Source organism: Bubalus bubalis, chromosome 4 (assembly GCF_019923935.1).
Source record: "Bubalus bubalis isolate 160015118507 breed Murrah chromosome 4, NDDB_SH_1, whole genome shotgun sequence".
In the NCBI taxonomy this organism is placed as follows: domain Eukaryota; kingdom Metazoa; phylum Chordata; class Mammalia; order Artiodactyla; family Bovidae; genus Bubalus; species Bubalus bubalis.
The window spans coordinates 69,393,915-69,406,943 of record NC_059160.1 but is presented as its reverse complement, the minus strand read 5'-3'; the positions used below and the strand labels follow the sequence as shown (position 1 = coordinate 69,406,943).

The following is a 13,029-nucleotide window of genomic DNA, read 5'->3' as shown; positions in this document are numbered from 1 at the left end:
AATGCCCTGCAAGTCCACCCATGGGGCTACAAATGGCAAAATTTTCAACTGCAAGGAAAAAAAAAACTACAAAACACAAACATGTGGAGGCTAAACAATATGCTACTAAAGAGCCAATGGGTCACAACAGAAATCAAAGAGGAAATCAAAAAATACCTAGAGACAAATAAAAATGAAAACACAATGATCCCAAACCTATGAAAGTGAAAGTCACTCAGTCATCTCTTTGTGACCCCAAGGACTATACAGTCCATGGAATTCTCCAGGCCAGAATACTGGAGTGTGTAGCCTTTCCCTTCTCCAGGGCATCTTCCCAATCCAGGGATTGAACCCAGGTCTCCTGCAGGGCAGGCAGATTCTTTACAGCTGAGCCACCAGGCCAGCCCCTCAAACCTATGGGGTACCAGCAAAAGCAGTTCTAATAATAAAGCTTATAGCAATACAAGCTTCCCTCAGGAAACAATAAAAACCTCAAATAAACAACCTAACCTTACACCTAAAGGAACTAGAGAAAAAAGAACAAAATCCAAAGTTAGGAGAAGGAAAGAAATATAAAGATCAGAGCAGAAATAAATGAAATAGAGACTTTAAAAAAATAGAAAAGGTCAATGAAACTAAAAGCCGGTTCTTTGAAAACACTGATAACCTTTAGCCAGCCTCATCAAAACAAAAAGGTTGAGGACCCAGATCAATAAAATCAGAAACGAAAAAGGAAATATTACAACTGATACCACAGAAATACATAGGATCATTAAGAGACTACTATGAACAACTATACACCAATAAAACAGACAACCTAGAAGAAACGGAGAAAATCTGAACCATGAAGAAACAGACAATATGAACCATTATCAGTAGTGAAATTGATTCAGCAATTTTAAAACTCCCAACAAAGAAAAGTCCAGGACTAGATGACTAAACAAGTGAATTCTACCAAACATTTAGAGAAGAGTTAATGTGTATCTTTCTCAAACTACTCAAAAAAATTGTAGAGGAAGGAACACTTCTGAACTCATTCTATGAGGCCAGCATCATCTTGATACCATAATCTTATTCTAAAATAATAATAAAAACCATTTCCTAGTGTTAAATCATAAAAAAAAAAATTATTGAAGCTACATGAACTGCATCATGTCTTCATTTTTAAAAATATAAATCTGTATCTATTACATCTTAGCTTTTCAGATAAAGTACCATAGGGGTATTAAAAATGATGATTATTTGTCAAAACTTAGCAAACACACAGTTAAGATTAGCACACTTCATTGTATGTAAATTTTATATGAAAACAAAAAACTAGAATTTAAAATGTGTATATATAGACATCAAATATATAGATCATCAAATATATAGGTATGTGATATGTATGAGCCTTAAAATGCACATAATAAACACCACAGAAAAATGCCAATGAAAATCATAAATATGCTTATGCTTTTAACATAATGAGAAGAAAAAAGCCAAACATAAAATAAGTTGAAAAATTAATATGTACAGCTTGCTCACAGTTATGTGCCAAAGTATTTGTTCACTTTTCTCAACCACTCCCATGCCTACCACTAGAATTGAAGGTATTATAATCTACACTAGTTTCTCAATCTCAATCCTACTGACATTTTGGGTTGGATAATTCTTTGTTGTACCGGCTGTCCTATGCATTGTAAGATATGTAGCAGCATCCCTGGCTTTTACTTCCCCAGAAGCCAGTGTGCATGCCCCTGCCTAGTTATAACAACCAAAATGTCTCAGACGTTGTTAAATATCCTGTGGGGGGGAGGGAGGAGGTTGGGCAAAATTGGCCCTGGTTGAGAAGCACTGATCTATTTATATTTATACACCACCAAGTTTACTAACCAATCTAATAGTATCCTACCATTCTTCTTTATGACCATTCCATTCCATACATACCATCTGAAGGGATCTTTCTGAACTCCATATCTGAACACATCACATCATGGATTAAAATCTTTCAGTGGTTTTCAGTGCTCTTAGAGTGAAGTCTTCTGAACATAACCTACAAAGTGCTGCAACATCTGGCCTCTACCTCTACAACCTCACTGAGAATCACTCTTTTCCATGTTCTCTTCATTCTAGACCTTCAAACATGCCAGGAGCCACACCATCTCCATCTCCTCAATCTTCTTTCATCTCTTTTACACATACTCTCTGCCTGTAAGGCTCTCCCCAGTTCATCCTACCCTTGCCTGATGAACTACTATTCAGATAAAACATTGCTTTCTCAGGGAAGCCTTTATATACATCACTGGGCTGGTCAAGTATCTACTATAAGCTCACAATCTATTATAAGCTCCTTTGTAGCATTGATCATTGCAGCAATTTTCTATTTATTTATGTAATTATAGTTCCTCCTTCATACCCAGGATATATCAAGGACAGTAGGTATCTGGCTCATCACTGTATCCCCAAGACATGCCCACAGTAGGTACACAAATTTTTCAAGGAAATGAATGAAAACGTTTATGCTCATACACATACCACACATAACAACAAAGACTGGCAATTAAGATGGATTATTCTTAGAAAATAACAATGTATATAATCTGTGAAGAATCTGTATTTTCCAAATTTCCTTTAACATTAATTACTTGTATACTCAGAAAAAAAAAAAAATGTACATCTACCTAAAGGTTGAAGTAAATATCTTCTGGTGTTGAAGATTCTTGCAACTCCGGCCAATGTTAAAACCCATGTCTCAGCCCATTGCTTCTCTGCTGTGTCCCTTGAATGATGAATGAGAATATTGCCACCTCCAGACTCAATCTTTTCTTTGTCTGCTGTGGTAGAAGACTCTCTAACTCGGTCCAGCAGATGAAAGAGAACCTGAATATTTGTGATAATGCATATAAAAATACCGATAACATAGCATAAATAGCAGCATAGGAAATTAAGCATTGTTACAAAGAATTATACCTGACATTCTGATCAATCCCTGTATTTTAGAGGAAACTGACCAACAGAGGTATCCTTATATTCTTAAGTTTATCCTTAAGGCCATGGAATATAAAAATTTAAAGTAAACCAAACAGACTATCACTTAAGACCTGTTGAACTGAGTGCCAATGGAGCACGTAAGGTATAATGTACAAGAAGGGAATGCAGCTAAAGAGAAGAGTCCAGCAAAAAATGTAAGTATAAAAAAAAAAAATTTAAGTAGGAGTGACATCTAGATAGAGGTAACTACTGAAATTTCATGTCTGGATGAGGATGCTTGAAAAAAATCAAGCAAGAAGCAGCTGGAATTTGGGGGATGTTTATTTAAAATGCAGATTCAGGGGAAGGAATAGGGGCCAAGAAAATAAAACAAAATTGAACAGAGAAGCAGATGCACACTGTGAAACAGAAGCCAAAAGAAATTTCAAGGAGAAAATAATCAACACTATTAAATGTTATGAAAAAATGAGCAGTATGAAAAACTGAGCACAGGGCAAGAGATCTGGCAATTAGAAGACTACCTGTAGAGCCAATGAACAAGTTCGGTGGTTCTAAAAACATGGTCTCAGAACCCGCCCCATCAGCATCACCCAGTAGCTTCATAGATCTGCAAATTCTCAGTCTCCACGCCACAGGAAAGAAATCAGAACCTCTAGGGGGCTGGGTACAGTGGCTCAGCAATTTGTGCTTTAACAAGTCCTCTAGGAGATGCTGTTAACATGCTAATGTTTAAGATACTCTGAAGTAGAATAATCTGGATATCAAATTACAAGGGGTAAGGCAATGCAGTGGGCGTGAAAAAGAAAAAAATATTAATACTGAGATTTAGGCAGCAAGATTAATAATTAAGTTAGGAAAAGGAAAAAGGAGTCAGAGAAAATATCAGTTTTAAAATAGTAAAGGACTCTTAAGCTTGTTTGTGATCTGATAAAGCTAGGGAAAGGAGTTGAAACAAAAGACACAGGAGGGAGTAGGGCTTTCAATTATTTTTATTAGGAACATACATTATTAATTTTTTAAGAAGACATTTTGAGGTCTTTTTATTAAACTTAAAACACGGTTAAATACAGTTAAAGTTTACCATACTGTCTACTGTCAAACTTACTAATTTCAAAAATTCACAAAAGCAGTCAAAGGATTATAAATAAGAGTTTTATTAAAATGGAACAGATTAAGCAACAAAAAAAAGAGGAGAGTGTTTTAGCAAAGACGGGATACTCACTAATAAGCTGCTGACTTTGTAAGAATGTTTTAAAAAGAGGATAAAAATGAAAAATTGAAAAATGAAACTGTATACTTGAACAAATGTAGAATTTACAAATGGGAGGTGATTTTTGTTTGGTGAGTCTACAAACAAATTTCACTATTATTGATATTGTTTATAAAGTTCTCATTTAATTATATTTGAAGTATATGTGGTAGTTTAGCAGCTACTGGTTTTTACCACCAGGAAAATGGGGAAACAGAAGAACAAAGGCAGAAATCAGAGATAAAAAAATGAGGCTTACAGGGGTGGGATGGGAGAGAGACTCAAGAAGAGGGGAAATATATCTATATATGGCTGATTTCCTTTGTTGTATGGCAGAAACCAATACCACATTGTAAAGCAATTATCCTCCAATTTAAAAAAATGAGGCTTTAAGTATTTAATTTGCTAATATGCAAGGTGCAATTAAAAATATTACAAAGCTAACTTTCCTGTTTTGCCAAATGCACAAATGGATGGAAATTCTTCTTTAAAAATTAATAGGAACAAAAAAACATATTTATGTAAAACTGAATCACTTTTCTGTGCACCTGAAACAAACATAAGATTCTAAACCAACTATATTTCAATAAAAAAACTAAAAAAAAATTTTTAATTTTAATTTGTTGTTGCTGAAAATGTATAAAAGCATGTCTTAATTAATAACTGATAACCAAGGTATTTTACGGTACCTTCCAAATAACAGTGTGCCACGTTGAGTGCTGTAATAAAGTTCCATGTGCACCAATTGTTGAAAACAGAGTTTGCCCTGCACTCTTCCGGACAGCAGGACGGGGATCTACACATAGTTCACCCAATTTTGCATAAAGACACAACCACAAGCAGTCAAACGGTGGTGCAGGGTGGAATGGCCGATTCAAAACCACGCCTTTTTCTTCTGCCTGCTTTTGCTGTGCTGCCTCTTCTTTATTTAATTCCTTTTCAATAGTTTCTCCTCTTTGAAAAAAATAATCTGAAATATTCCACTAAAGAGCCAAGGAGAAAAATATCTATTCAGAGATTTTTATTTTAAACACATAGATATGCAATAGATAGATTTTCAGAATAAAACTTAAAAGCAATTACTTCAGAAACTCTTTTCCTAATAGAATGGATTTAATGAAAATATCTCTTCCTCTGTCAAGTTTATCTATCTCATTTCAGAATTTCAGAGTGCAACCTTTAATTTTTAATATTTTTTTAAAATTGGATTTAAAATTTAAATTTTATGTTACTATCAGAGTCAACTGATTTCTCTTGTATGTACCATTATTTGTTTCCTAAATCCTCCCATAACAAATCTTATATAAACCAAATTTCAGCTCAACAGATCAAAGTTATTCCATATATTCAGCTCTTAAAGAATTATTTCTTAAATAATATTACTTAACCCTTCATACAATATGTTTGGCATGTACTTAAAAGTCATTTAAATGATTCCTCCAGAGTCAAAAGCACACTTGCCTAGCACTCACTCTCAGTTGCAAACAGTGATTTCTAGATTATATAAGAAAGGCAATCATACTTACCAATAAACCTATTGAAGTTAAACTAATATTAAGTTCTTGGTTATGAAGTCCAAAGCTACCTGCAACATCTACAACTATTTGCAGGCAAGTGCAAGGCATTGTTGGTAGAAAATCTGTCACAACCAACTGAAGACACTGGAATGCTGTTCGTATCAAGGATTCTCTGAAAAACAAAAGAAAATCTATATTCATGTATTTAAGAGAAATGGAAGGAAAAATACATACATTAATTTGAACAAATCAAAATTTTATCTTAAAATTGGAACAAGAAAATCTCTAACATAGTACTCATATAGTACTTCAACATTTACATAAATGTAAAACAGATATGCTTAATTAAAATAATTAACAAACAAAAATAAAGAAGCTCAGGGGCATAAGAAAAGCAGTCAACTAAAAAAAGAAAATATGTATTAATACCATATTATTTTTATTCTGCATCAACTAGCCAAACAAAATTTAGACATTGAATGAGAAAGGGAAAGTTTGTTTGATGGATTTTTCTTATTGTAAGAACCTTGTATTCATATATAAATGATAAAGAAATAGCAATTTTTCCATCCTTCCAAAATAAAAGTGAGCCCTCATGATTCCCTACAGCCCCCTGGGAGTAGGATAAGGAAAACTATTTTAGATCATAAACTTAAGGAAAAAAGGCATACATAAAAAATTAACGATCATTTCATAATTTTAGGCAGAATTCCCTTTTCCTATTACTTTTTGGATGTTAATTTTAAACACTTACCCTTGATCATTTCTGATCGCTCCCATAACTCCCAGCACTAATGGCCATCCAGGTCCAAGACTGTCTCCTTGACTCTGAAGAATCTGCAGCACACACTCTAATTGCTTGAGTCGTATATCTGGATGATTAATATTCGACATCTCCTTTAATGGGTTCAATAAAAGCAACTGCAGCCTCTGAAAAGAAGGTAAGAAGCTAATCAGAGAAGTTCCAGAACATGGAAAGGTTCTACTATTGTCTTTCAAGTTTAAATTCACCTTCACTCAGACTGCAATGGTAAAAAGAAATTTTTTAGTAAAATAAATATCAAAAATGATTTCTCTAACAGTAATCACTAGGATTATCTTGTCATCTAAGTCTTTTTTTAAAAAAAATATTTAATTAATTAACTTATTTCTGCTGTCCTGGGCCTTTGTTGCCGTACGGGCTTTTCTTTAGTTGCGGCGTGAAGGGGCTACTCTCTGGTTGCAGTGCATGGGTTTCTCACTGTGGTGGCTTCTCTTGTTGCAGAGCATGGGCTCTAGAACACACGGGCTTGAGTAGCTGCAGCATGTGGGCTCAACAGTTCCAGCTCCCATGCTCTAGAGCACAGGCTCAGTAGCTGTGGCCCATGAGCTTAGTTTCTCTGCAGCATGTGGGATCTTCCCAGATCAGGGATTGAAACCGTGTCTCCTGCATTGGCAGATGAATTCTTTACCACTGAGCCACTGGGAAGCCCCATAAGTCTTTTTAAATTTTTTATGTTTTAGCCACAGAAGTAACATGTGGGAGCTTCGTTCCCCAACCAAGGATGGAACCCACCCCTCCTGCATTAGAAGCATGGATTCCCAATCACTGGACTTCAGGCAAGTCCCTAAGTCTTATATTTTAATAACAGAAAATAAAAATCTATCTTCAAGATACTATATTTCAGGATAAATAGGGAGTAACCTGATGTTAAAAGGTATTAAATTTACAGATCCATATACAAATGAATCTCACTATAGAAAATATACCCTATATATTTAGCTCTATTTGGAGAGAAGAAAATAATTTCCAATTTCCAAAATTAACTTTCATTTACTCTATTAATGTGTACCACATGTATTTAAATTTAAGTCTCAATACTCCTAAAAATGAACTAGCAGACAAAAAGGACACAAAACCACAAAATTTTTTTACTGTTAAAAAGTGAAAAAAGCACTTTGTTCTACTCCTTTAGCATTTGAAAGCACCTGCCTTAGCTTTAGTTTTCTCTCCAAGGATACGTTTATTTGGTTCACTGACTGAACAAACATATTAAGCTCTTACCATGTGCCAGGTATTAAGCTGGATGCTAAGACTATATACATGGACAGGGCTTTACAAAAAAATTAGATTGCAATAGGAAAAAAAATATGCAATCACTAAAATGTAAGCTATAAAAATTAAGGAACTTTTCTGTCTTGTACATCATTCTGTTACAAGAGTTAAAATACTGCCTGGCATATAGTATGTACCCAATAATTATTTGTTGAGGAAATTTGCAGAATACATCCACATACACTACAGTAAGATAGTAAGGGCAATGTGAATGGCTATTAAATGCCTCATTCCTACTCAATCTTTAAACAAAACTTTGGTGGGCTTTTTAAAAACTGTGTAAGATATATGTGAATGATTTTGGGAGTCAGGAAAAAGGATTCACAACAAAAGAAAACTCTGAAAGTATAAAATAACCTTTAAAATTATTTAAAAATAAAAATCTATTTTATTGTGCTTGCCTCTTCTGCCACTTGTTTCCCCCCATGTAAGGGCTTCCCAAGTGGCACAATGGTAAAGAATCCACCTGCCAATGCAGGAGACACGGGTTCAATCTCTGGGTAGGGAGTATCCCCTGGAGGAGAGCATGGCAACTAGCTCCAGTATCCTGGCCTGGAAAACTTCACAGACAGAGGACCTTGGAGGGCTACAGTCCATGGGACTGCAGAGAGCTGGACACGGCTGAGTGACTAAGCACACAAGGGTAATGAGTAGGGGGAAGAAAAAAAAAAAAGACAGGTAAGGACCAAAGGAAAAGAGGCTAACAAAGTATGAAGACTTAGCACTGCATGAAGAAGGAATCTTCCAGATGGGGAGACCAATTTTAGGTAATTCATTACTTAAGTTTAGTGCTATTATAAGAAAATTTTTAAAATTTTTAATATAGATAATCCTGAAAATCCAGGATTATCAACCTTCTGTAAGAGATCCACGGCCTACAAATAAAGTTACATATGGGAGAGGATGACTTAAAGTGATTTTAAAAAAGGTTCTTTCTTTTACCTGGTTTTGTGAAAGTGGAGGATCATGGTTAAATGTTAATCCTGCTTTAATAAGTGAAGTTAAGGCTTCTGCTCCCCATTCTCTCATTCGCGAGTTTGGATGCTGGCACACCTAAGGGTATATACATATGGAACAAAAATTAATCTTTAATTTGTATACTTAAGCTATACATCACACATTAATTTAAGAAAAACGAAAACACTGCATTTCATACTCTTCCACATTTAAAAAATCATATAAAATGTTTGTCCATAAGGGTTGAAGAAAATATGAAAATATACAAAATGTAAGTAAGCTTACCTTCTGAATATGAGGCAAGAGGAAGCAATAAAGAGATAGAAGATAAAAGATGAAACTAAACAACTCACAGAAAAGAAAGGATTTCATAAAAGTAAACGATGTCACCAAACAGAAGAAGCAGACACTAAGGTTCCTAATCTGCTCTATCTTCATAATCAAATACTTAGCTAAAATTTTAAAAACATATTTTTTGCCATTTGATGAGAATTCCATAATGAAGAAATGTGCATGTATGCTTTAATAGCTCATTAAAATAATCCTCAAAAAATGGAGGGAAAAAGAAGAAAGGACTTTTTTTTTCACTAAGAACAGTACCCTTCTCAGATTACTAAAATAATATGAAACAATGAGGGCAACCGAAACCTAAACTGCTCATAAACATGTATTTGACAGAAGCAGTTGTCAATAAGAAGCAACTAAGTATTCAGATTCACTCAAGTTTGAATACAAATCCAGACAAAATTCCCGGGTACTATCTATAATTAGTGATACTGAGAAGGTTTTTTCCCTTTTGTAGAAATGTTACCTCATAATCACAGGGAAGTCTGTAAAGGAGCAGTGTCTAGTACTAAGTCTCGGTCCTAACTGCCTTGAAGTTTTAGAACCAGCTGAAGCTGAGGGGATCAAAAGATTATATAATAAAAGAAAGGGGACCCAAACTAACAGGTGAAGGAGACATCAGAGATTTCATTGTTATAGCACTCATTTTTAGTCATAAAGTTTTCAACCTATTCCTTTACCAAAATGATTACTATAAAACTTTAGTCCCTGATAAAATATACAGAGAGAAGTACAAGAAAAAATTTTAATGCTGATTTTTCTTATGGTTATACAGAATCATTAATTCACTGTGTAAGTCTTTATTATAAACAAAAAGTAAATATAATAAAGAAACAGAGGTTACCTCAAGTAGATGGCCAGTTAGAGGTCTCCATAGAATTTCTATTCGGTGCATGTTAACTAGACCAGTTTCTAATAATTTGGCAACAGCAAAAAGAGATGGTTCCTAGAAGAAAAACAAATTTTTTATATCATAAGGAGAATTAGAGTATTTCAACTGTAAACCAAACTGAGAATACTGTAAAGAGCATGACTATAATTAATATACTTAATTAATTAGAAATAAATATGACATAACCTCAGTTATCATATGACAAGCCTTTCAGTCCACCCTCAAGTATCTAAAAAGTGTTAGTTGCTCAGCTGTCTCCAACTCTTTGCAACCTCATGACTGTAGCCTGCCAGGCTCCTTTGTCCATGGGATTCTCCAGGCAAGAATACTGGAGTGGATTGCCATTTCCATCTCCATGGGATCTTCCTGACCTAGGGATCGAACCCAGGTCTCCTGCATTGCAGGTGTATTCTTTACCATCTGAGCCACCAGGAAGCCCTCAAGTATCTAGTATGACTCCTAATTGAAAAATTTGGTTGGGAAGAGACTGCTTTAGTGGGGAAACTTTGAAAATTCAAAAACTATACCAGACACACAGAATGTGTGTCTTCTGACCAAAATGAAAGAATTTTGCTATGGACTGAATTGTGATCCGCCCCTCCCCACCCTCCAACACTGCTCCCAAACTTCATATGCTGAAACTAACCCCAACGGTGATGACATTTGGAGATAGGGTCTATAAGAAGGTAATTCAGGTCAAATGAAGTCCTAAGGGTGGGACCCCAATACATTAAGTTCAACGTCCTCATAAGAAGAGACACCACAGAGCTTGTGAGCTTATGTGCACTCCATTTCCCTCTTCCTCCCCCTTGTCCCTTTCTTCCCCTCTCTCCCTGCCATGTAGGGACACAGTAAGAAGTCAGGCATCTTTCAATCCAGAAGAGAGTCTACACAAGAGCTGACCATGCTAGCATCCTGATTTTGGACTTCTACCTTCTAGAATTATGAGAAAATTAATTTCCATAGTTTAAGTTATCCAGTCTATAGTATTTTGTTATGGCAGGCTGAGCTAACTAATATACATTCTTACTAGAAAAGTCTTCAAATGCTTAGGTTTTATATGTGAATATCAGGAAAAATGAAGGAAAAAAACAAAAAAAAAGACACCAGACACCAGGGGAAAGAACGATGATGTCAAGAAGGAGGAGGTAATAAAGGTTGTCAGTTTAGACCCTAATAAAAGAGTTGCAGAGAAAGAAGACAAACCACTTTCCTCAGTCACTGGCATTTCAACAACAGAAAGCGAATCAGTATACTTCATAAATGGCTGAATTACTCAGTCCATGTGTTAGAAGAACAGTTTCAGTAAAAAGTTCAAAGGGCAACTATCTCTAATCTAGTTTTAATAGAGATAGTAAAATATACTTAAATGTAGACTAAGCTGACTAGAATTATGAGAATTTTTTGATAAACAGCTGTAGTACTTCAAATGGAGACAATACATTAGAAAAAATAGAAGCCAACTGAAATTTTAAAAGTAAATTATGAGCATAATTTTATAATTTTTAAGTAAAAAGATTTTGTAATGACTCTATACACAATGTTTTTACAGTACTGATAAAAATCTAAAATGGAAATGTGTGAAATTATCTTTTTTTTCTAGTAAAAACTGTTGAACAAGTACCCTGGGGTTTTAAGAAAAGTGTGGTCAGACTGACTCTTCCTGCCTGTGCTAACATTATAAGTACCCTAAAAATTAGTGTACTAGAAAGAACCTCATCATTCTAGAGACAATATGATACAGTAGTTAAGACTGATGCCTATGAATTTTTAACATCTCAACACTACCACTTAATAGCTATGTAACCTTGAGTAATTTTTTTTTTTTTTGAAGTATTGCTGATCTATGATACTAGTTTCAGTTGTACAACATAAAGTTTCAAACTTTTTACAGATATTATTCCACTTATAAGTGAAGTCACTTCAGTCGTGTCCAACTCTGTGCGACCTCATAGACGGCAGCCCAACAGGCTCCCCCATCCCTGGGATGCTCCAGGCAAGAACACTGGAGTGGGTTGCCATTTCCTTCTCCAACGCATGAAAGTGAGAAGTGAAAGTGAAGTCGCTCAGTCGTGTCCGACTCTCCGGGACCCCATGGACTGCAGCCTTCCAGGCTCCTCCATCCATGGGATTTTCCAGGCAAGAGTACTGGAGTGGGGTGCCATTGCCTTCTCCGATTCCACTTATAGTTATTATAAAATATTGGCTATGCCATACAATATATCCTTGTGCCATACGATATATCCTTGTCACTTATTTATTTGATATATAATAGTTTGTACCTCTTAATTCCCTTATCTTATTTTGTCCTTTCCTCCTTTCCTCTCTCTGTGGATCTGTTTCATTATATTCATTAGCTTTTTTTTTTTAATTTTAGTTTCCACATATAAGTGACAATAAATAATATTTGTATTTCTCTGACTTATTTTACTAAGCATAATATTCTCCAGGTCCATCCATGTTGCTGCAAACAGCAAAAGTTCACTCTCTTTTGTGCTAACTTTTTAAATCTATAAAATGGAGATAATAATATACTGAAATGACCTCTCATGTTAGAAAGTGCCTGGCACATAGTAAGTCTCTACAAATGTTGCCCTGTATTATTTCCTCCTTTCCCTCCTCTTTTTTCTAATGAGGATACACAGGAATCACACAGCATTTAAAAGTATATGTCCAGACCTCATATCCCAAGATTCTTGTATCCATGAAGCTTGGTATGTGGTCCTAAGTACTGCATTTTTAAAAAGTGCTATACCTGACTCTGATGCACAAAAAGTTAAAGCCACAAGTGAAATGGATTTAAGAATGGAGCTCTGGAATAAGACATATGTGGATTCAAATTTAAGCTCCACCAATTACTAAATAGGTGACCCCAGCAGGGTATTTAAGCTATTTTTATATTTTATCTCTAAAAAGCAGTTACTACTGAACCTGACAGAGTTGTTTTAAGTGATTAAACAGAAATACATAAGTTATTATCTGACATACAACGAAGATAACAGCTGTCTTCTTATTTCTGTTG

The 13,029-nt window shown here is 35.0% G+C and overlaps 1 protein-coding gene across 7 annotated transcripts in view; it reads right to left on the bottom strand.

Annotated features, from left to right (window-relative positions):
• The window catches only part of MON2 (MON2 homolog, regulator of endosome-to-Golgi trafficking), a 111,030-nt gene that overhangs the window by 37,179 nt on the left and 60,822 nt on the right, over positions 1-13,029 (bottom strand). For all 7 annotated transcript variants that reach the window (XM_044941579.1, XM_044941578.1, XM_044941575.1 and 4 more), the window contains 6 exons: positions 9,960-10,061; positions 8,756-8,866; positions 6,473-6,648; positions 5,728-5,890; positions 4,891-5,184; positions 2,643-2,841 (listed from right to left, as the gene is read on the bottom strand). In XM_044941579.1, coding sequence (XP_044797514.1) covers positions 2,643-2,841; positions 4,891-5,184; positions 5,728-5,890; positions 6,473-6,648; positions 8,756-8,866; positions 9,960-10,061 — 1,045 coding nt within the window. The remainder of the gene's footprint in view (positions 1-2,642; positions 2,842-4,890; positions 5,185-5,727; positions 5,891-6,472; positions 6,649-8,755; positions 8,867-9,959; positions 10,062-13,029) is intronic.